Source organism: Rousettus aegyptiacus, unplaced genomic scaffold (genome assembly GCF_014176215.1).
Source record: "Rousettus aegyptiacus isolate mRouAeg1 unplaced genomic scaffold, mRouAeg1.p scaffold_m13_p_3, whole genome shotgun sequence".
Taxonomy (NCBI): domain Eukaryota; kingdom Metazoa; phylum Chordata; class Mammalia; order Chiroptera; family Pteropodidae; genus Rousettus; species Rousettus aegyptiacus.
The window spans coordinates 27,229,786-27,254,226 of NW_023416306.1; the positions used below are offsets into that span (position 1 = coordinate 27,229,786).

The following is a 24,441-nucleotide window of genomic DNA, read 5'->3' on the forward strand; positions in this document are numbered from 1 at the left end:
ACACACGAAATGGTTTTATGGGCCAATCCTGGCCATAGTGCTCATCACCTTTGCTCACATTCCATTGCTCAGAACTCAGTGGTCACACCTCATAGCAAGGAGGCTGGGGAACGTAGTCTCTCCGTGGACCCAGGGAGAGGAACAGAACACAGACATCATGGAGCATGGACTCTGGGGCCTGACTCCCTGGATTTGAATCCCAGTTGTGCCCCTTACTCAAATTACTAACTGTTCTGACCCTCAGTTTCTTCATCTATTAAACTACGAATAATAATAGGACACGCTTCATAGGGTTGCTGTGAGAATTAAGAGAGTTAATATATGTATAAAGAATTTAGAATAATGCCTGGCACAACTAAGTGCTATATACAGGGTCACCATGTTATTATTATTATTATTATTATTATTATTATTATTATTTCCAAATTTGATTTGTCCGCAAACACTTCTTGAGTATCTACTCTGTTCGGGAATTTGTACATGTCACAGGGACTTACTTATTTCGCCTAGCACTTAGTAGATGCTCCGATGTTTGAGTGAATTTATTGCAATGGAAGAACGATATAGTGTGTGTTTAATTCATTTGGCCATGGTGCTGGACTAATTTTTAAAATGAGGTAGCAATAATAAATGTAAAGTCCTGTTCTTTGACTCAGAAAATCAACCACAAAAGAACAGAAAGAGGGAGACAAGTGGTGGAGAATGAATGCATCCTGGGTGTGAAAAGCCTACTAATTTAAAAATGAATTTCTGTCTTTATAAAGGGAATATGTGCTTTAAAAAATTTCAAGTGAAACAAGTAGGTACAAAGAAGAGCATGAAAAAAAATCACTCAAAATCTTACCGTTTTCAACATCAGATAATTCTTATTCCAGATGTCTATCTGTGTATATCAGTAGAGAAATGGACAGAAATAACTTCATAAAATGAGGCCATTACTACATGCTATTTAAAATTAATGTTAGATTTTATTTATTTGAATGTAACAGAAGAAAATAAGGAAAAGTAAAGCAGAAGGATTTGCTCAACATTAAGCAATTCTGTGTTCATTCCAGAAAATACTTGTTTCGGAAATATCTAAGGGTAATAAAAGATTATGAAAAGCAGTAAGGTTAGAGTTCTGGCTTTTAAACTCCAGTTTTCAATTTTAGATGGTATCGATTAGAGTCCTTCTGTGGAAGAAGAGGAAATTAGCAATTTTACAACTCCTTTTCCCTCCTTCGCCTTCTGAATTTTATATTGTATTATCTTCACATTGTTGATTGTTTCATATTAAATGGGTCCAGCACCCGCAACCATTCCTTTTTATCACATGCTTCCTGAGATCTACGTTTTGATTCATCTTGTGATTGGTTGAATTTTACCATCAAGTAGCTTCTTTCTTTTTTTTTCTTCCCCAGAAAGACTCATAGGTGTTTTGCAACCATAATTACGCATGTTGATTTAGTGGTTTTTACTGACAGTAAGCTCTGTGAAGCAGGTGCTAAATAGAAGGACTGCTGTCTGAGGCTGTATTAATAGAAGTCTATGCTCAGAATGCAGGAGGTGATCATTTCTCAGTTCAGGATTGTGACTAGATGCGCAATAAACAAATCAATAACGAAAAGACAAACAACCCAGTAGAGAAATGGACTAAGTCACCAGTCCAAAAGAGGAAGCAGAAACAGGAAATATCTAAGGGTAATAAAAGATTATGAAAAATTCAGAAACATAGAAATTAAAACCACGTATCGACTACTCACAAGTTTGGAAAAAATTAAAGTTGGTAAGGATGCGGAGTAGTGGGATCTCTCACCCCCAGTAGTGGGGGTATAAAAGGATAAAACCACTATGAGAAAGTGTGAGAAACCCCTGACTCAATAGTTCCGTTTCCAGGTTTATGCCCTACAGGAGCTCTGCATATGTGTACCAGGAGACACATGCAGAAATGTCTTGCTTACAGCAGCAACCAACCAACCAACAAACAAACAAACAAAAACAAAAAACAAAAACAAAAAAACCACTGGAAATTATCTGAGTGTCCATCAACAGGGGAATGAACAAAACAAGAACTGTGGCATACTCACATGATGGAATACTACACAGCTATGAAAATGAATGAACTGCAGCTACATCCAGTAGAAAATATCCCACAGACATAATGTGAAGCCATAAAGGCAAGTTTCAGGCAAAATGTACAGCATGAGTCCACTTATATATACATTTAAAAACAAATAAAATGAAGTGGTATGGTGTTTAGGAAACATATACATGTAATAAAAAGAAGCAAGGGAGGATAAATACAAAATTCAGACCAGGGCTCCCCCTTGGGTGAAGGAGGGGTATGTGCAGGGGGGGCACACAACATAAACTGGGTGTTGGGGATCCTGTATGTCCATATTACTACTTTTCATACCATATATACATTATATGCATAAGTATAACATAGAACTCTGAAGTGACACTGCCTGTGATGGAATCATTACCACTTATGTGACCTCGAGCAAGTTATTTAACTTTGCCGAACTTCAGTTTTCTTATCTGTAAAATGGAAATAATAATAGTGCCTATCTTATAATAATGTTGTGAGGCATAAATAGGACAATTTATGTGAAGTTATGTGTACCTTGACGAACACATACTAAGTGCACAATACCTGTTAGTTAGTGTTACTTTTCTGTGTGGGACACAAGGAAGTATTTGTGGGTATGTCCTAGAAATATCTGTCCTCTGGAGCCTTTCCAGAGAATGGCCCACAGATGAGAAGAGTGTGAAGCCACATCATATGGAGATGATTAGAAGGAAGAGCTAAAGATAGTTTAGTCCTGAAGACATCTCTTAAAGCCAGCCTGGCTGAGTTTAGGTATCTGAAGAGCTCTTATGGGAATGGAGGATGCTAAGTGTTCTGTGAGGTTCTAGAACAGGCGCTGGCAAACTATGGCCCATAGCCCAAATCTGGCTACTGCCTGATTTTGTAAATAAAATTTTATTGGAATGCAGCCACGCTCATTAGTTTATGTATTGTCTATGGCTGCCTTTCTACTACAAAGGGTTGAGAAGTCGCAGAGACTATGTGGTCCATGAAGCCTAAAATATTTACCGCCCGGCTCTTTAGGGGAAAAGTCTGCTGACCTCTGCACCAGAATGAGAACTTTGAACAGGGAATGCAAAAGGAAGGGTGATTTCAAGACCAACATAAGAACTTTCTAAGAAGCAGAGCTCGCCAAGGACGAATTGGTGCAGGAGTGAGATGCTGGCTGCTCGTGGAGCAGGATGCATGGAAGGGTTGTCGTATCGGGGGCAGCTTTCGAACTCTCCTTCAGTTCTGAAATTTCTGCATGGAGCAATTCCTAGTTTCAAATCGGTTGTTATTAACTCTGACATTTTCTTGGCATTTTACACCTTAACTCTCAGCAACATTTTCATTGAAATTTCTAAGTCAAAAAAGTGTTTTAACTTTTAAAAAATGAGATTTAAATGAAAACGAATTATATACTAGAGTCCTGCTTTTTCATTTAAAAAAAAAATTGATTTTCATGGCTTTTGGACCTATTCCCATTTATAGGCGCCGAATTTTAAGAGCCTATATGTACTGATTGTGATTTTTCTGTGACACCTCCATTCTTCCAGGGAAGAAGGAGCCACTGGAAATGAGACCGTGGAAGGGAGTTTGGAGGATGTGACTGTGAGCTACTGTAGATGTGGAGTCAGTGAAAGAAACAGAGGAAAAATACTGGAGAGAAGAAGGGAAGGAGGGGAAGCAACAGTTACCGAGGGCCTACTGTGTGCTAGAGCCCTTACCCAAGTGGCAAAACTGTAGGTCAGAGGCTGAGCCTGGTCATTAAACTTTGAACTATTGCATGAGAATATGAACCGTGATGGAATTACCTCCCCTTCTGCTGGTCCGTTATGGCCATGCCAACTGTGAGAACAGCCTCTAGAGTGAGTTGGGGGGGGGGGGAGTTTATACTGGGGGGAGATGGGGGAACAGGAGAACATGATAAAGCCCACAGCTTTCTTCTAGGACATGAGAACCCCCTTATAGGGGCTCCCAGAGCAATTCATCAAAAGCTAAATCGCTCCAAGACAACTTGCCATAAATAATTTCTCAGGATGATGGTTTTGCTCAGTGAGCTTACTAAGAGCCGTCTGACAGACACTCAAATCGGGACAGAAACGCTTCAGCATTTCCCTGGCTCAGACAGGGGCTGGTCCATAAGAAGATAATAATAAACAGGCATTAGGGGAGCATCTCCAAGTACAGCATTTAGGAAGGACTGAAACATGAAATATAGGTGAAGCTGACTTTCACCTGAGCCAAAAGGACAAATCTTTGTGAAATGGCCATGTGAAGTGCCTGCAAGGAATCCCTCGGGAAACTCCGACTTAGAGAAATTCCCGTGATTTGGTGAATTGATCATCAGGCAAACTGATGTGCAGTGGATTAAGTTTTCAGTGAATGGTGGCCTATCATGTGTTTGCTCAAGTGACAGGCTCAACCAGCCTCGCCTGCAGAATACTCATCTGCCCTTCCTGAGGCCAAAGACGAAACTTGTACACATAGGCGAGAACCACTGGGGTCATCTCCTTCATGGCTCTTATGTTTTTGCTACTAGAGATGAAATCCTCTTTTTAAATTAAGTATTCTGTGGAAGCTCGATGCTGTATCTAGCATAGATACAAGGAGAGCTGCTGGTTGAAGGGTAGGTGAGGAGCCCAGAGCCCCTCTTGCTAGCCCCAAAACTTCTCTGCTGGGTACTAGGCACTTGACGGACTGACTTTGAAAAACCCCAAGCTGATCTAGCCACAAAAACTCAGCTTCGGTCAGCTGGGAAGCCCAACTGTTTGGGACATTAATCATGTCAGGTAAGAAGATACAATGTTAGAAATGAGGGTGAGGGAGATAGCATCGAAAATGGGACAGATCCGCCCATGTGATTTTGTTTTTATTATTTACAGCAAAAGTGTTAATCTCTCCAGGGGAGCAGAGGAAGGATGCTTGGTGCCTAGCAGTTGTTTCTCTTGCCCCAGGTCGAGTGCTGCTCAGGAGGAGGCCTGAGCTTTCAGTGTTGTCCTGGAGACAGTGGTCTAGAGTGCTCCTGGCTTTATTTAACCTTCCCTTAGCCTGTTGAGCTGCATCTCTAGATTATGCGAAAGCTCTCAACTAGGTATCCTAAAATCCCTGCCCGGATGCTGAAAGGACAGCAAACAAGTCCCTTCGCCTCTCCAGTCCTCAGTGTCTGCATCCGCAAATGAAGTCTCAGGGCTGGCTAGATTAGCAGGGCCCCCACTCGTCTGGATTTCCAACACCAGCAAAGGCTAAAGGAACAGGGTGGGGAGAAGGCATGGAACAGAAACTTACATAGGGTGGAAAACGTGTTATTTTGCTACGTTAGTGCATTAAAAACAAAATCCTCTTACTATCTATAATTTATAACAGAAAAACATTTCAACACTATACAAACCAGGAAGTATCTTATCTGTAAATTAAGGATAATTCTTCATATGGACTACATTTAACTTGAAGGAAGATCTCACTATATTATTCCTATTTTTCTCATTTTATTTTTCTGTATTAGTTTTCTATTGCTGCTGTAACAGATTGCCACAAATCTAGTGGTTTAAACCACAATCACATGTTGCCTCACAGTCCATTGGCCAGAAGTCCAGGCACTCTGTGTCCCCACTGGGTCCTATGCTTGGGTTTTCAGAAAGTCAAAGCGAAGGCCAGCTGGGCTGGGTTCTTATCTGGAGGCTCTACTCCTTCAGGTTGTTGGCAGAATTCAGTTTCTTGTGATCGTAGGACTGAGGTTCCCATTTCTTGACTTGTATCCATCCGCCTTCTTTTTCCAGCCAACAGTGACGTATCAAATTATCTCATGCTTTGAATCTGATTTCCCCTCTGCTACTAGCCAAAAAAGATCTCTGCTTTTTAGGGCTTGTGCAATTACATTGGGCCACCTGGATAATACTTTCAGGCCAGCTAATTTGTAACCTTAGTTACATCTGAAAAGTTCTTTTTGCCCTGTAACATAACATATTCATGAGAGTAAGACAAAGTGACAAAGTTCATGGGGGCCAGAAGTCCGCCTTCTACACCCAGCCTGACGGAAACTGAGTCAGATAAATATTTTGGAACATTAGAAGATTCTTCCAGCTCAAATACTATTTGTCAAATTTTCTCATATTTTTGAGTCGATATATTCGGAAGTTGTCTATTTGCAAGAAGCCAGGACATCATTGTTAATACAGGTACTGGGGAAGTGTTTGCTGAGCAAATAAGTTTCAGTAAGTTCATTGTTGCTAATATTATTTTAATGCAACTTTGATTATAAATTTTGTGGTGCTGTATTAGCACTGTCATTAGCTACAGATTAGAAAACAAACTAAAATCATTACCAGAATATATTAAAATGGAAAATGATTCAGTAAACCATGATAGAAACAATTAAAACATGGACTGCTCTATTATATCTGCTTGTGCTCCGCTGAGGGTGGAAAGTGTTGCTTCCAATCAAGAAACAAGGACACTTAATAGAGGGCCCCAAGAAGCAGTGAGCACTTAATCTTCCTTCCCTTCTTTTTTTTTCTCCCTCCTCCCTCCTTCCCTTTCCCTCTCATCCCTTCTTTTTCTCCTCTTTCTTTTGTGACAAAATAATTAACGTGGCAAAATAAATAAATTTAAATTTAAAAATTGAATTCTCTCCTGAATCTCTTCAGGCTACAACTCAAACTTCCTAGCTTGGTATTCAGAGCCTTCCTTGGCCTTAGCCCTCATCACTCAGTCTCAAGTGCCCCACCCCTAACGCCTTCCCTGGCTCCCTCCGTGGTGCCCACAGCCTATATTTGCCTCTCTCCCAGCTCTGAGCACTGCCCACCACGTGACATAACCACCCGTGCCCCCGTCTCACTGCCTCTACTAGACAGTGAGCTCCCTGAGGCCGGGAACTGTGTCAGATTCATTTTTCTATCCTTATGGGCACCCACCATGGGTTGAAGTCCATAGTCCCTCAAATAAATGAGGAAGACAATGAATACTAATCTACTCTGATCCACCTTATGGCCACTTAAGGGGAATGAAGGGGAAACAGAAAGAAAAAGGAGACTAGAGAATGGAAAGGAAGACAAAAATAAAGAGTAGAGAAGGGAGAGAGTAGATGCAGGGGGAGAACATCCGAGCGCCCCTTCTGGCATCCCACACGTTCTTACGGAGGCCCCTGCCTAAGCTCTGGGCAGACAGCGGTGAAAACAATGACTCCTTGCCCTCAGGGGCCTGACATTTTAGTTGAGAGGTCAGCGAATACACAGGCAAACAGAAAACAAATGATGATTTCGGATAATTTTAGATACTCATTAAGGCAATAAATAGGGTGGCCTGTTAGATAGAGACCGGAGGTGGGACCACTTTGGGAAGGGGGGACAGTGACGACTTTGCTGAGGAGGTAACAGTCATGCCGAGACCTGAATGATGAGAAGCAGTGAGCCCCGTCGGGAACCAAGAGGATATTATTCCCAGTAAAGAAAATAAATGTCAAGTGCAAAGGCCCAGGGGCAGGAAAGAAATTGCTTTTGAGTTCAAAGAACAAAAAGGGAGGCTGGCGAAGCTGAACCTGGTGACAAGCGGGAGAGGGGAGGGAAATCAGGTCAGAGGGGAGGCAGGGCTGGGTCGTGTGGCTTTCTGTATTCCTTATGGTGAGGAGGGATAAGAACATCATACTAAACTTGTAAATAATACAAAGTAGTTATTATGTAGCCAGTTAGCCTAACACTTAGCATTTTCTAGCAGCCCTGCCTGAGGGTCATCTGCTTGGGGGAATTTAAAGCCCGGACATCTTATAATTCTCCACAACTGGTAAAATATGCTGGTTTTCAATTATTTTCTTTTCTGTCCCCAAAGGTTATCGTTGTACTACCCTGTAAGACATTAACCAGTTTTGTATTTAATTTAGCCATCTTATATTTCATATTTTTCTATTCACTATAAAAATTTATGTCTCTCAAGTTTTTTTTTGAATCGACTTTGTCACCCTGCAGATCCCCTTATTCATGAATTAAGTAAAAGAGTGACATGTACCCACTGTTGATTTTCATGAAAATGATGCTTTTAACCTTTTGAGAATTATATTCTGATAGGAGTTTGGGTTCTAAGTGCACGGAAAGCAGAAAGACAAGGAGTAATTTATGTTTTACAATGGCCCCTCAGACTGCTAGTTATTGAACTGGCTTAACTGGACCCCAGGGGGAGCAAGAAGCCCAGTTAGGAGCCAGAGCCTCTGTCCAGGGGAAAGATGATCATCACCAGGCTTGATGACAGAGGTGGAGGCCGGAAGGTGGGACGTGAGCGGTAACCGACTTCCGACATTCATGGGTGTTCGTCCTTGTTCATTTACGTGGTGCCTCACCAGGATCTGTTGTAGTGGTCCATTTTCCCTCTAGTTGTGTGAGCCCATTGGCAGGGACTGTGTCCACCTTGTTTCCTCAGCATCCAGCCCTGGGCTGACCACTTGGCGAGTGTTTGCTGAATGAATTCCTCTCTTTAGATTCCTCCTTTTACTCCTCCTCGTGTGTGTGTGTGTGTGTGTGTGTGTGTGTGTAATTGTGATAAAATATACACAACATAAAACATATCGTCTTAACCATTTTAGGCGTGCCGTTCAATGGCATTAACTGCATTCACATTGTCACGCTGCCAGCACCACCATCCATCTCCAGAATGTTTCCCTCCCCTGGTAACCACCATTCTACTTTCTGCCTCTGTATTCGTGACTGCTCTGTAGGTGCCGCATATAAGTGGAATCATACAGTATTTGTCTTGTTGCATCGGACGTACTTTGCTTAGCATAATGTCTTCAAGGTTCATCCATGCGGTGACATAGATCAGAGTCGCCTTAATTTTTAAGGCTAAATAATAGTCCCGTTGTGTGTATATACCACAGTTTGTCTGCGCATTCATCTGTTGATGGAAATTCGGATTGTTTCCCCCTTTGGGCTATTGTGAATAATGCTGCTTTGGATGTGGGTGGACAAGTAATCTATTGGAGTCTCTGCTTTCAATTCTTTGGGAGTATATACCTAGAGGTGGAATGCTGGATCATACAGTAATTCTGTTTAGCTTTTCGAGGAACTGCCGTACTGCTTTCTGTAGCAGCTATACCATTTTACATTCTCACCAGCAATGCACAAGGGTTCCAATATTTCCACATCCTCACCAACATTTGTTATTTTTTGCTTTTTTGATAATAGCTATCTTAGTGGATGTAGATTCTTTTTTTTTTTTTTAATATAAATGACCATGGAATGGGGAGACCCCAGTGTGAGGCATTTGGGGGGCCCTTTCTGTGCGCTCTGAGGGAGATAGGCTTGGAGCCAAAGGGCCTGGATTTGGAGGGCGCCTAGGGGCACGGGGAGGCAGGGCGGGGGTGCCAAGATCACATTTCACGGGGCTCACAGCATGGGCTCTGGGCTGTCTTAAAAAGCCCCAAGATGGGAGAACTAAAACCCAAAAGCCCTCCCATAAGGCAGTTTTGTTTGCGTGAATCCACTGTTGGGCTTTTGCCCCTGGGGAAAACTGTTTCTAATTTGGACTTCTCTTTCTGTGTGTTGCTCCCCAGTGTGATAATGCAAAAGGGTTGAAAGCCTTCTACGATGCAATAAAATACGGACCGAACCACTTGATGGTGTTTGGAGGCGTCTGTCCATCCGTTACGTCCATCATCGCAGAGTCCCTCCAAGGCTGGAACCTGGTACAGGTAAGGTCCGGCCCACCTTTGGTTGGGGGCGTGTTTCTGATCGGCCATAAGTCTTTTGCAGGAATGGTTCCTTGCCCAACACAGTTTCTAAGTTGCCCAGCTCAGGCATCCTTCATTCTTTTCTAAGTGATTGAACAGCCTCCCAATGCTCCGCCTCCTGGACTGACCTTCTGGCCCGTGCTGGCCTGGCCACCACAGTGGGTCTCTAAAGAGTAGCCCTACCACCACCTCTGTGTGTTTGAAATCTTCCAGTGACTGACGCTCAGGGCCATCAACATCCAGCCAGTCTGCCTGTCCAGTGTCGTCTCTTGTCCCTGTCATCGTTCCATGCCTCAGCCCCTCCAGACAAACTCCCTTTCCCCAAATGCACCCCAGACCTTCAGGCCTCAGAGTCCTGCTCTTGTGTTTCCTTAAGCACAAGGTCCTTTATCTACTGTTTACCAAACCTTCCTCCCCCGCTGAAATTCTCTTGTCCACTAAGACTGCCTTTCTCCTCCATTAAGCCTTTCCTAGGGCTCCTAGCCGGTTAGTCACTCCTTACACTGGCAGATGTTATACACTGTTGAATGCTCCACCAGGAAATGTGTGGTCTTTTGAGGCAAAACTCACCAACGCTAGCTGTTATCCGGAGTGCGAGAGAGAAGAGTGTAGAAGGACGTGCCCGCCCGGGGCGAGTGCCGGCGCTTGCGTATGCTTTACTTCCTCGCTCCACCGCCCCCCCCCCCCATCCATCCATCCATCTGTTTCATCTATCCATCATCCATCACTCCATCACTCATCCATCCATCCAACAAATATAATGGACAACTTACCGTGCACCTGAAATTTTAGTAGACACGGGGGATACAACGCTCAACAGGACAGATGTGGTCCCTACTCTTTCAGACCTTATATTCTGTGAGGGAGGCAGGTGATGGGCAAGCGGACAATTAAGTAATAATCCTGAGATCTAGAACTTGTATTATATGTATATCAGGTTCGCTGCATACCGGATACTGTTCTGAGCACTTATATGAATTAACTCATTTAATCATTGTAACTACTCTATGCTGTCAGTGCTGTTACCATCTCCATTTTATGGATAAGGAAACCGAGGCACACAGAGGCTAAGTAACTTGCCCTCAAACCCACAGGTCATAAGTAATAGAGCCAGGATTTAAACTTAGGCAGTCTGGTTTTTAAGATAAAACTGTGGTAAGGAAACTGAGCTGTGGCTGAAATGAACAAGGTGATGGGATAAACAGTGACTACCTCGGGGCAGTCCAGAAAGGCCTCTTGGAGGAGGTGACATTTGAGCTGAGACCGGTAGGGTGAGGAGTTGGTTGGGTGAAGAGCATCCATACCGATGGATGAAATAGCAGATGTAGACGGCCTGTGATGGGAAGGAGCCTGGCACATTCCTGAAATAGAAAAGAGAGCCGTGGCACCGGAGCATGGTGGGTTTGTTGTCAGGGTGGTGGGTGAGAATGAAGAGCTGGGCAGACGCTGGACCGCGGGGGGATCTGGTTTTACTCCACCAGCTCGCGGTAACTAAGGACCTCTCTGAGTCTGGCCCTGCTTGTGCGGGATGCTGAGGGGAGAGGGGAGGTGGGCGCCAGCCATGGGAAAGGTGTGATGAGGGAAGGCGAGGGCCCAGGGAAGGGCCGCTCGCTCAGCCCAGGGTCAAGGAAGCCTTCTCAGGGAGGTCATGCGGAGCTGGCTGCGGAGGAGGAGAGGGCGTCGGACAGCTGGAGACGTGGAGGAGAGCACTGCCGGCAGAGGAAACCGGGCGTGCCAACGCGGGGAGCGGGAGTGTGTGGGCTCGGGCAGCAGTGAGTCATGCGCTGTGGCCAGAGCCGGCCATGCTGAATGTGGGCGGATGCAGGGGACGAGGCCAGAAAAGCAGCTCTGCGTGCTCTGCCGCACACCTAACCACGCGACTGGGAGCCGGCGCGGCTCGGTGTGCCCTGGGAGCCTGGCTTTGGGCTCCGCGGTGCCCATAAATGGCAGCGAGACCCTGGTCAAGTCACGTCCCTTCTCTGCTCTTGAGCTTCCTTTCCTGAGTGCTGAGGAGCACACTACACATGTCATGCTGAGCTGCCGCTCCGAACCTCAGTCCTTTGTCTGTGTCATCAGGGTAATAAGAGGAGCTCATAGGGCTGCTGGATGGGTTAAACAATTGAAAATGACTACGACTGTGCCTGGCACATCCTAAGCACTAAGTGTTCCTTGTTTCATTGTCGTCGCCCCTGCCTCATCTCCACTGCCCAGTCGAACCCCAATACTTAGCACCCCTGGTCTTTCCCGCAACACTGTCCCCACCACCTGAGATATCTCGTTCTCCCCATGTCCACTATGTCTGTCCTACCTATTTTTAGAGACCCATCTTCAATGCTGCCTCTTCCAGGAAGCTTTTCCTCACTGCACAATTTAAAGTGGCCCATCTAGAAATTTCCTCAAGTCCCTCTGTTTACTTCTAGCGAGCATATACACAGCCACCTCCATGCCCTTCTGCCTGCCCCTCTTCAGGGCTCAGTAATGAGAGGGCTTGTTTAGCTGGGCTGCGAGCTCCCTGAGGACAGAGCCTGGGCTTGAGTCACTTCTGTTTCTCCTGGTGCCTAACACTTCCCAGACCTTATTAGGTGCCTGCTGAATGATCAGAGGATGGAGGGAGGGAGGAAGAGATGGAGGGACGAAGGATCGGCAGATGGACATTTTGTTCAGATGAGAAACCAAGCTGTCTGGGAAACCCTCACCCAGAGAGGAATCCAGGGAGCTTCCTAACCTTCTTGTAGCCTCACTGGGACTGTCTGGAATTCTCTGAGGAGCTGCAGGAGCAAGCACAATGTTGAAAACTCCTGGCTTATCGGCCAGAGCTATCTGGCCTCGGCATGAGCCTCCAGACTAGAGGAGTTGACAAGATAGGGAACTGGGTTATGAGATGAGAACTGTCTTATTTATTGCTGTGTAACTGATCACCCCAAACTTTAGTGGCTTAAAACGACAATAATAATTTATTTCATTATGTCCATGGGTCAGGAATTCGGACCCGCAAGATGGCTTACGTCTGCTCCCTGATGCTTGGGGTCCAGCCACAGATTTACAGGCTCGAGGTTGGCATCATCCGAAGGCTTGACTGGGCTGGAAGCTCTTCTCCCAGTGTGGCTCCCTCACAGGGCTAACAAATCGGTGCCTCTTTGTGTGAGGGTCTCCACAGGGCTGCTTGAGTGTCCTTGCGGCATGGTGGCCGGCTTCCCCCAAAGCAAGCCATCTAGGAGACCAAGGCGCACGTGGCACAGAGCTAGCTTTAGAATTTGCACACTGTTATTTCTGCCATTTTCTACTGATAATACACATCAGCTCTTATTTAGCGTGGAGGTGACTGTACAAGCTATAGCGGGAGGTGAAGATTGCTCTCGGACCATCTCGGAGTCTACTACATAGACTAACGTCTGGAAGAAAGGCAGGAGCTCAAGTTGCCCAGCAAAGGAGACTTGATGCTGAGTTCCTTCTCTGTTTTGAGAATTCCTGCTCATTCTTCAAAACCCTGGATAGGTACCAACTCCTCTGTGATGCCTTCCTTGATTCCTTTCCTTCTGTGCCTCCCATCCCCAGCCCAAAAAGCGAATTAATGATCCCTTCCTAAACAATGCCTTTTGAATGGGGGCCATCTCCTCCAAGGGAGTGAAAATTGGTTCTTGTGGGAAGGGGCAAAAAAATCTCACTCTTCTTACATACAGAACATAAACAGATCTATAGTATATCTGTGGTATTAAAATTTCAAGAGTAGGGCAGGATTAGGGGAAAAATCACTCTTCTTTAGAGAGCGATGGTGAAAAGGCTGAGCAACATGGTTTTCATCACTTCCTTATTGCATATGTTATTGTCGTTAAGTGAATTTCATTTTGTGGAAAATAGTTTGTCCTATATCCCAGTCTTCCCTACTAGACTGTAAGCTTTCAGGGGGCAGGGGCCCCTGTTTCCTTAATCTCCTTGTTACTCATGCCCAGGGCAGGGCTTGGCACACAGGAGGTTCACCGAGTGCTGAACTGAAAAAAGCTCAGGAAAGAAGCCGAAAGCCTGAAACCCTCCTGTGTAGCTTCTCCCAGTGTGGACTTGACCATGGGGGAGACAGAGGGCTTGGGAGAAAATGCAGATTCTCAGCCGCCTCAACAGAATCCCTCCACGTTGTTGGCAGCCTGTACGGGCCACCACTGTCCTAGCTGTCTGCTACCAGACACTGGGCCAGATCAAGGGCTCCAGCTGTGTGCATGGATCAGGGACACCAAGGGGCTGGGAACTTGGTGCCAGAAGTTTGGAGAGCAGAATCGCAGGATGTGTCCAAGAGAGACTTCTCCCGCCTGTGGAGCGGGAAAGGAGCGTGCAGAAACAAAGATCTGGATCCCGACGGGGAGTAGCCCTGGAGCCTGATTTCTGCCTCACCACTCCCAGGGAGCACAGCCTCATTTGTCATGGGGCAGACTCCAGGGACCCTCCTCGTCTCTGGGATGCTGAGCTTGCTTGCAGAGATAGTGGAGGGCTGAATGAGTGGGTCTGCCGTCACTCAAGGGATTTGATGAATCCCTTAACTTATTCAAAACTGGGCTCCGAAACAGAATTTCACAAATGGGAAAATGCATGTAATTTGTGTAATTGAAAAGGAGCTCTGACTGCCCTTTGGGGGAACAATGCTTGCTGGACGGAGAAGGCCTGGAATGCGTAATCAGTTGCTTCAGTTTCCTGGTGCTACAAAAATAGGGATGCGTGCGACAGGGGTGAAAATGCACCCCGGTGCTGAAGTCGGTTAAATTTAACTTTTGCTTCTGCTGGGCTTCTTGATTCATGGTTGCTGCACTGAGAGGCTAATATTGTTTAAGTCGTGATGTGAGTCACTTAGCCACTGGGCGTGTCGGCTTCTCCAACTCTATGTGAGGACCTTCGTAGAGTCCAGGGTCTGACATGCAGGCTCTGTCTCTCTCCAGCCCGTCAGACCCTGGCCAGGATGGCGGCTCAGATCTGGGCCTCACAATGGGAAGGACCCACCAGCACAGCGCCTGGAAGGCATCCGGGAAGGGCCTGGGTCTTGCCGTTGGCAACTGGCATGTTCAGACTGGAGAACATGCAGGGCGCTGGAGAGGAGGCAAGGAGTCTTGGCCTCTGGAGCTGCATGGCTCTCTGAGAGATGTTGCTGGCTCTCTGTGATATAGGTGGGGACAAGCAGGAGCAGTGGGCAAACCCAGAGGGGAGCAGAGTCTGCACTCCCTGAAAGCAGTCCCTTGTGGCTGGAGGCGTCCAGCATGGAGCACATTGCCTGGCTGTGAAGTAGTGAGTTCTCTGTTGCCTGAGGGTCTCCAAGCATTCCAGTCTCAGCCAGGCCTGCTGTTGGAGACATTTAATACATAGTGTAGGCATAGACCAGGCTGGTGGTTGTCAAACTGTATTGTAAGAGCAACTTATGGGAGCTGGGGATGTGCTCATGTTAATGCAAATTCCCAGCTCTACTCTGAGCAGGTCCAGGTTTAGAGGAGACCCCACTCCTCACCCCTGCTGCCTTGTCAATACCAGCAGCTCAGGTGATTAGATGCAATTGGTTCCCAGAGACTTACTAGGCCAGGTGATCTCTAGACCAGTTCATCTCCCAGACACCAGGACCTAACTGGTGCTCCTGGTCAGAACTTCGATTCATGCTGCCCACGTGGGAGAAATAGCAGGGAATGCCACTGGGGCAAAGATCCTAGTGCCGCCGGAGCGGATCCCACAGTCTGTGACATGGAAAGAGGGTGCTCCATCACCTTGCGAGTCTCCCCGCCCCCTTTCTGCTCCTTCATTGTCACGGCCTCATACGGTCTGTTTCCTCGGCCCGGTCTCTCCACCTAGCAGGACCATGCTCATCTTTCCTGGTCCAGCTTGCCTGTCCTTCCTCTGTGAAGCCCTCCCTTACCCACACACCCTCCCATAGGGTTTGCCGCCCTATGCCTGCACCCGCTCTGGCCTGGAGCTGCCTGAGGTCGGGGCCTGGTCTTATTCGCCCCCGCACTCCAGCCCTGAGTGGCACACAGGGAATGTTTACCAACAGAGTTCTGGATTCCTGCCTTTTAGGCCTCAGGCTCGACCCTAATCATGAGGGCAGATCATCAGAGCCCACCAGGTCTGGAAGGATCCAGTGGCTCTCCAGCTGCAGCCCCTCGCTAAAGAAAAGCTGAGAGAGACCTGAAATGGTCCCTGGCTTAGCTTCAGCCCACATCTCCCATCTCTGGACCTAATGCTTTTTAACTAATGTGTTTCCTTTGAAATTTTTTCAGCCACCCTCAGAATCCTATCCTCAGAGATCTGAAGGTGGCTTGTTTCTGACCCTTCCTTGCACTTTCTTTGAGCAGTTCTGAAGACCTCCTACCAGGCTAGTCTGTCCTTCTGAAAGCATGGGGCCCGGGGAAAAAGCAGGAGGATTTAAGGTTGTGTGGCGAAGGCAGAGGCAGGGTAGCTGGAACAAGAGAGGGAGGCAGAGCTCAGCGAAGGTACAAGAGAGGCGGCGAGCCAGGGTTTGACCTCCTCAGACACTGGGGAAAAAACTCCTTCCTGCTTGGGAATGAGATGAGAGCCGCCTCAGCTTGCAGACAGAAATAGTCAGGCCGATGAAAATAAAGTCAAATTCCTGAAGGGATAAAGGGCTGCTCGCAGGAAAACACAAACACTGTTTTGTCAAAACCCATATCCCACAGAGCCTGTCCTTTAAAAGGAGCCGGCAGTAGGTGAGTACGAAATTGTAGATGCGTTTCTCCTGGCACCGTCCCAAGCGTCCCCTCTGCAGCCCACCCTGCCCGCTGGCCCGCCTTGGCGCTCCCTCAGGACCTTCGCGGGAAGGAACGGTTCAGTTTGTGTGATGGGGCTGTCTCCTTGGAGAAGCTCGTGCGGGGGGAGTGGAGGTAAGGGGGCCATGCAGACCACACACAGAATGTCGACTCTGCATTTGTAGACGGACGGACGTGTTGGCAGTGGCATCCCAGCACATTTAGGATCTGATTTCTGAAAACCCTAAATCGTGCTTGGTTTTGACATTAAAAAAATAATAATAATAAAAAGGGCAGTGAAAACCCCCAAGTCAAGCCCTTGCAATTTCCTGAATTCCAGCATCGCTCTAAAGTGTCAGTCGATGCCATTTGCTTCATAGGAACAGAAATTTTGTCGTCTGACTTGATTTTCTCGAGTGATTATCTTATTAAAGCTGTAGGTTGCTTGAGAAATCAAAAGATTGTTTCTTACTTCTCTGTGGGACGTAGAATTTGAGGTAGATCCATAGAAAGGCAGAGCCGATAGGGCCTTAGCAATCGTTGGGTCCAGTCTCAAACAGAGGCCCAGAGTGGGTAGGACCTTGCCCGAGTTCTCAGTCAGTAACAGCAAAGCTGGGCCCCATAGCTCACCCTCCAGAGCTTTGTAATCTATACCATGGTCTTAGCTTGTCTCTCTCAGCCTCACTTTTCTCTTCTGGAAAATGGGAATAGCAAACTCGCCTTCTGTGTTTTATGCAAATGTGAGAATCAATGAAGGATTTTCTTTTTTTTTAAGTGAGGGCACTTTCATAGACTATAAAACAGTAGCTACTGTTACAGTGACAAGGACTCATCTGCTCAGGTCAGACCTCTGAGTACAGTGATGGGAGTTTAAAGATCACCCCCTGATTTGTATCAACGACAAAGGTTGTTTAGTCTGGCACTGCAGACCCTGAAACTAAGGTGTCAGGGGCAGGATGGGGGCTTCGGCAAGACACTCAAAGTATATATATACAGAGTCTGCCTTTAGGCCCCTGTGAGTCAAAATCCAGCGGGCAAACCTCGTGGTGCCACGCCCTCGCCGTGGAGCAGGTGATGGGGACTGTGGACTTGATTGGAAACTGTTTAGGAGCCGCAGTGTGATTAGGCACCACTGGACACTTTGCTGCAGCTGCTGTCTAAGAAAGAGAATGAAGGCCGATAACCCAGGGCGGGTCACAGCCATTTCTTGGCACCAGTCTCCAAAGGGGCCATTTAGCACATTAATAATCTATGAGATGCTTCCACCTTCTGGATTCATAGGAAAAAAATGGTGGAGGAGGAGAAGGAAAATTGATATTAAGGGCATGCTCTGTGGGCCAAGTGGAGAGGGCGAGATAGACCGCAAGGACCAGAAGCTGTGGATGGGCCTTCCTGGCCATGTCCTTGAATGCCTGGAGCAGTAAAGCCTGGCTCTGAGAACAAGTGAAATGTCATGTGTGAAGTGAGGAGAAGTTGGTAGCTTTTGGTTTAGCTACAAATGGGTAGGAGGAAGTACAAGGTCTCAAAAGGGATGCCAGCAGTACCCGTTGATCTTCTCGGGGGAAGGGCATGCGTTCTGTTCTCATTCATTCATACTTGTGCTCATATATATTTATTCATTCTCTTAGCAAATGCTGTGCCTACTGTATACTCTCCCAGGCTCTCCCCAGTGGTGCAAATTCCAGTGCCTAACGCTGCTACCTCAGGACGGGTGGACGTGGCAGAGTGGCAGTTTGGTACAGCAGCCAGAACAGAGGCCTGGAATTTAGAAGCTCTGGATAATTGTCCCCTCCTCTGTCTCTCACTGAAAGAACAGGCTTGAGCAAATTGGCAACCTCCTAGAGTCTCACTGAACTCATCTGCAAAATGGGCTAACTAAATCTGCCCTTCTCCTGGGGCTGTTGAGAGGATCAGATAGGACAGGGAAGGTGGAGCAGGTGGAAGCACCTTGCAGACTGTAAGCCCCCTACAGGTAGAAGGTTAATATTATTACTACTGATGCTTTTGCCATCTGAGATGCCAGACAGGCCTGATGCATGGAACTCCTAGAAGATTTATAGGTTTCCATTTGTCTCCAGATTCAAAGTTGTGTGTATGAAATGAACTATCACAGACCATGAAGGTGATTCAGAACAGTAAAATTAAAAGAGAGAACGTGCGGAAAAGGCAAAATAAGCCCACGGCAGCTGTCAGAGGTGCACACACTCTATTCTGGTGGAGTTTTCCCAGAAGCGGAGGCAAAGAAAGGCATGATGCTGTTGATAGGCTCCCAGTCTACTCCTGCCAAGGACCCAACTCATATCTTTCCTGTCCAGCCGATGAAGGATTCAATTCAAGGTTCTGACCCCCATTTCTAATTCCAGACCGTGATATCTCGAATAATATCACTTCCCAGCATGTAACTCCAATGTCCTCATTGCTTATGCATCTTCCATCACCTCAAACCCTTTTGGAAATGTGCGGAGTGTGAATAATTTATTCTAAATAAATAAATCACTCGCGTTACTTATGGTAGAGTGATACTGCTAGTAAGCGGCACAAACACGGATTACACTGAGTCGAGTCTGGAAATATGAGTCGCGTCTGGAGAAAAGTAGAGAAGGAGTTAGAAAATAAATCTCTCCAAGAGGACAGATGTGTCGAAGGGGCATAATACCAGCCTCGTAGGGTTGTCGTGAGGGGTAGAAGTGATGTGGGCAGAGAAGTCTCGGGCAAATAGGGACAAGTTGGTGGCCCTCACCAGGTTCTGTCCTGCATCTAAGAGCCTGGGCCTCTGTGCACTTATTAGAGCTCCAGGTGATTCTGCTGTGCAGAGGTGGGTGGGAACCCTTGCCTAGATTGGGTGGCTCAAGGCAGGGATGCAAAGAGGATTCAGGCACCAGATGAGTGTTGTACTAGGCAACATTTCCCTAATGCATCTGATGGTAGGACTCATCAGAAGGGATATAGTTGGGGTGGGGTGTTGATTTACTGGTTAAAAATCAGATTCCCAGGTCCGCTGATCAGCATCTCCAAGGAAGAAGCCTGGGAATCTGATTTTAAACAAGTACCCAGGATGGAAACACTGGTCTAGAGATGCTCTAAAGCTGTCAGGTCCACAGACCCGCAGCCCCACCTGGGAGCATATTAGAAATGCAGGTGCCCAGTCCTCACCTGGACCTGCTTACCCTGAATCTAAACTTTAAGAAGATCCTAGGAGATTCTTGTTTATCTAAGGTGCCTCTCACCCAGGACTACCTGGAGTCTCTAAGGAGAGGTCAGGTGTGTCAGCTGAACAGGAAGGGTTTGGAAGGTAGGTATTTGGACTCTTGGCTTCAAGGAAATACCTACCGATTCAGCCCCAGAATCCACTTTTGGAATGTCAGAGTGAAAATGCAGGTGCAATCATTATTTTCACTAACTTCGAACGTCCCTGTGGTCAGCATCACAGACCACAAGGACTCTTGTCAAACTGCGGTGCAGATGGAATGTGTCTTACTCAAGCCTGGGTCTGACACTGTGACCTGTGAGTCTCTCAGTCGGCAAGGCTGCCAATCCCATAGAGGCCAGGAGTGCACAGAGGAGACCTGGGGCTCCAAATAAGGAGCAAAGGAAAGAGCACTGGGTCAACGTGAGGACACCTGGCTTCCCATCCTAACCCCGCCATCTCTCAGATGCGCGGCCTTACACAAAACACTTCCCCTCACTGGAGTCTGAGCATCCTCACCTGTAAATGTTCCGATAATACCAATGGATTTTTTGGGCTTGGGGCGTATGGAGCTGGGTTCACATCCAGAATCTTGTACTTTTTAGCTGGTGACCCTGGGCAGGTTTCTTGGCCTCTGCTAGTCACGACTTCTCATCTGTGATCTGACAGTGGCATGGCACGGCCCCTGGGCTGGTTGTGAAATGACCTGAGATGATGCACACACAGACCCCTGTGCCATGCTTCACATTCCTTCTCCCTCTTGAGGACTCCTGCTCAAGGACCAAGACATCTGGCAGCCTCCTGGTCTACCTCCTAGGTAGGGGTGGGGTCCCGGGACCTGGGGGTCAGCTCCCTGGGACTAGATGTGAAGCCTCTCTACATCCTTTGCCTTCTCCGGTTCTCCTATTGTAAAGGGAGAGGGTTGGGCCAGTTGATAGACCGTATAACCTTGATAATGTCATGTCATTCCCTGCATCCCCTGCAGATCAAAGCCATCAGCACCTGCCTTAAACCTGTTGTCTCCCCTCTTGGGCCCTGCATATGATCCCCTCCTTTAGGAGCTTATGGTCTGAGGCCTGGTTCCCTTTCCATTCCTAAGCCACTTACCATTTAGGAGTCCACCCCACGAAGAACAGTGGCAACAGCCTTGCAGCTAGGCTGAGTTATCAGCTTTGAGGTCTCTTAATCTCCACCAGAGCTCTTCAGGTAGAAAACCTTCCATTCCACAGGTGAAGGAAGTGACCCTAGATAGGTCAGGCAGCCTGCACGAGGTCATTCTGCAAGTAGTGGCAATGCTGTGATGCCAGCATTTCTGTTGGCTCCCTCTCTGGTCCGTTTGCCTTGTGTTAACGGATAGAACCTGCTCCCTGTAGCTCTGGGGCTTTTGCCCAGGCTGTTCCCACTGCTGTGTGCCCTCTCTGGTCCTCCTCCTCATCTGGCAGAGGTTTTTTTTTTTTTCTTTCTGATAGTTGGGTCAAGTGTTACCTCCTTTAGGAAGCCTCCCTTATTTTCTCCAGCCCGGCTCCCATCTGGAGGAGGTACCCGCCACCTCCCTTTGCATTTTCTTCACTCATTTCATCTTTGCCCTTTCTTCCATATATTACAGTTCTCTGATGAGGTTTCCCCCACGCTGTGAACTTCAGGACAGTCCTTGCTCATTTGAGCCTTGGCTGTACCCCAGGGGCCTTGCATAGAGCCTGGAACTGAGTCGATGCTCAGAAATCATGAGTGGACATATCTGGATGGCCTGTTATAAAATTACTTGTAATACTGCTGGCCTCCACTTCCATGGTCTTGAGCCATGAGCCAGGCACAGTCCTAAACGCTGTGCTTAAATTAACTCATTTACTCCACACACCAACCCTATGAGCTGAACGCTATTATTCTCCTCATTTTACAGATGAGGAAACTGAGGCACAGAGAGGTTAAGTGCCTTGCCAAGGGATTGCCAGGACTAAGTGGCTCCAGAGTTTATGCTGGCGACCACTAGGGAGGTGCACTGCCTCTCACACCATCCCACTTAATCCTCAGAGCGATGCCGTGGGGAAGGGAGAGCATCATTTTAGTTAGGCTGTTTTCAGAATGAGGAAAATCAGATGCAAATAGAGCAGAGCCTTGCGCTACTTCCTGCCGTAAGCAGATCTGTGAGTAGGGTGTAGGAGTGGGGTCTCCAGAGGCCATGGAGTCTCCCTGCATGTCTCAGGGATCTCTCTGCAGCCCATCCCAGCAATGAGCTTCCTGCCTGTCGGCAGACGATGACCCAACCTGACATGAGCCTCTCAGTGCAGGCCTGCGTTCTCCTTGTAAATTATTCAGATCTCACACACACATACACATACACACACATACACTTTAAAACTTATTACTCATCCAGTAACTTGTTATGTATAAAAAATAAATGGTTCCTTTGAACTCAGAAAATAGATGGACTGGTTGTTGGTGAAAATCAATAACGGTGCTAAGTATTTCAAGCATCTAGGACTTAGAGTTCTACTCTGGGTGGTTTTATAATGAATGGGTTGCTTTTTTTTTTTTTTTTTTTTTTTTTTTTAATAGAGCATAGCCTAATTTCGTTTTGAATTATACAGAAGGCTTTTGTTTTGAATCCGTTTACTAAGAAGATTAAATAATTTATTATTTCCATGATGAAGAGATTGAGGCTTATAAAGTGGGAAGTGCTCAACTTGAGAAAAACAATCCTAGGTTAGATGACTATTTAGATTATGCCCAAATGCTGAGATAAGCATAATTTTCTCAAATTTCCCCCCAAGTCCCCACACAAGCTGTTACATAGCACTGTCTTGGTTACTTCTAAGATGGTGCATTGGCTTTGTGTCTACGGGGAATAGCTCCCTTCCCATCCTGTGTGTCTTCTGAAACTCTGAGCCCTTTGCTAAGAGTAATGGGTATGCAGACCCTCAGCACAGCAAAGCAGCTGTGGCTCAACCCAGCAGCCCAGGCTGGCAAAAAAAAAAAGAAAAGAAGGAAGGAAGGAAGGAAGGAAGGAAGGAAGGAAGGAAGGAAGGAAGGAAGGAAAGGAAGGAAGGAAGGGGAAAAGGAAAGAAAAGAAAAATAAAGAAAGGGAAGGGAAGGGGGCGTGGCTTTTTCGAGCCTGAGTCGAGCTTGTCTTTTCCTTTTGTTGCTTTCTTTTCTTTTCTTTCCTTTCCTTTTTCGGGAATGAGTTTTTAGATCTTAGCTCAAATCTCAGCTTCAACACCACTTTTCAGTGACGACTTTGCAGCCAGATCGCTGCCTCCAGTGGACACGTCAGGGCCAGCCCTCTGCCTGCCTTGCAGCGTCCTCACAGGTTTCATTCTCTGTTCCCCGTGGAGCTGGTCTGATGATTGTGGGCTTCTCCAGAAGGTTTGGGACAATGTCTCCCTTGTTGGCGGCTGGACCCCGAGAGTCAGGCCTAGAATTTAGAACCCGCAGACATCTTTGTTTCTGTTTTGTTTTGGGGTTCTCCCAGTCTAAGTCTCTCCTTTTTACGTAGTAGTATCATGAATTCGTGGATCTTTAAAAATATATGAAATGGTTGGTATTTCAATCAGTTGCAGGCATTATTCTAATGCAGATGTTGTTTTTGCTGCTCTCTCCTTATGTTTCTACCTTTCCTCCAAATTTTCTTCCAACGTTTCATCTTGAAAAATCGCAAACCTGCAAAAACCAGTTGAGAGAAAGCACGATGAACATCATAGTCCCTGTACCTAGATTCATCGGCTGTTTATATTTTGTCATGTTTCTTCTCCTCTCCCCACCCCCCACTCTCAATTTTTGTTGAAGCGCTTGACAAGCGTTTGTAGACATAATGACACTTCACCCTTAAATATGTCAGCATGAATCTCCTAAGAACAATTATATTCCCTTACATCACCGTAATGTAATTATAAAAAATTAACAGTGATACAATAATATTACCTAATATATGGTCCATATTCAAAATGTCCCCAGTTGACTCCAAAACGTCTTTTTTTTTTTTTTGCCACTCATTTGTTGGGGTGGGTGAGAAAGGATCAACGATCCAACCAGGGAGCACACGTTGTATTTGCTTTCTCTTCAATCTAGAACATTCCTTCTCCTTTTCTTTTTCTTTCAGGACATCGACCTTTTAAAAAAGCCCAAGCCCATTGTCATGTAAAATGTCACACAGATCTCAAATCTGGACTCGATTTTTTCTTCGCGATTAGGTTCAGTTTAAATGGTTTGAGCAAAAATGCTACACTTTAAATGCTGTGTTCCTTCCGGTGTGTCACGTCACGAGGTCCATGTTTGAACTATTACTGATGATGCTAAATTTGATCACTTGGTTAAGGTGATGTCTGCTTGGTTTATGGTGAAGATACCTTTTTTCCTCAGTAATTATTAAGTAATCTGTGGGGTGAGACTTTGAAAACCATGTAGATGTCTTGTTTCCCACAATCTTTTACCCAATGGTTTTAGCATATTGATGGTCTTTGCCTGAGTCACTATGAATTATCCGGGGTTGCAAATGGTCATTTCTAATTCTAGTCTTCCTTCTACATTTAAGTTGACATTCTTCTCTACAAAAGAGCTTTCCCTTTTTTGACACTTTCTTTCCCTCCTCCTGTCCCCTTCTCTTCTTTCTTTCCTTCTCTGGCCTTAGTTCAGTCACTTAATATTTGACCTGCCCTAGACTTGAATCAGCCATTTCTCTCCAAGGACCCCTAATTCTTTTTGGTGCAGAGTCATATTTAGAAACCAAGATCTGGGTGCCAGGCATGTTCATTGCTGCTGGGGT

The 24,441-nt window shown here is 46.4% G+C and overlaps 1 protein-coding gene across 1 annotated transcript in view; it reads left to right on the forward strand.

Moving 5' to 3' along the window:
- Positions 1–24,441, forward strand: part of GABBR2 (gamma-aminobutyric acid type B receptor subunit 2) — a 328,955-nt gene that overhangs the window by 98,567 nt on the left and 205,947 nt on the right. Inside the window, exon 2 of the mRNA XM_016146294.2 lies at positions 9,591–9,728. Within this exon, the coding sequence (XP_016001780.2) occupies positions 9,591–9,728 (138 nt within the window). The remainder of the gene's footprint in view (positions 1–9,590; positions 9,729–24,441) is intronic.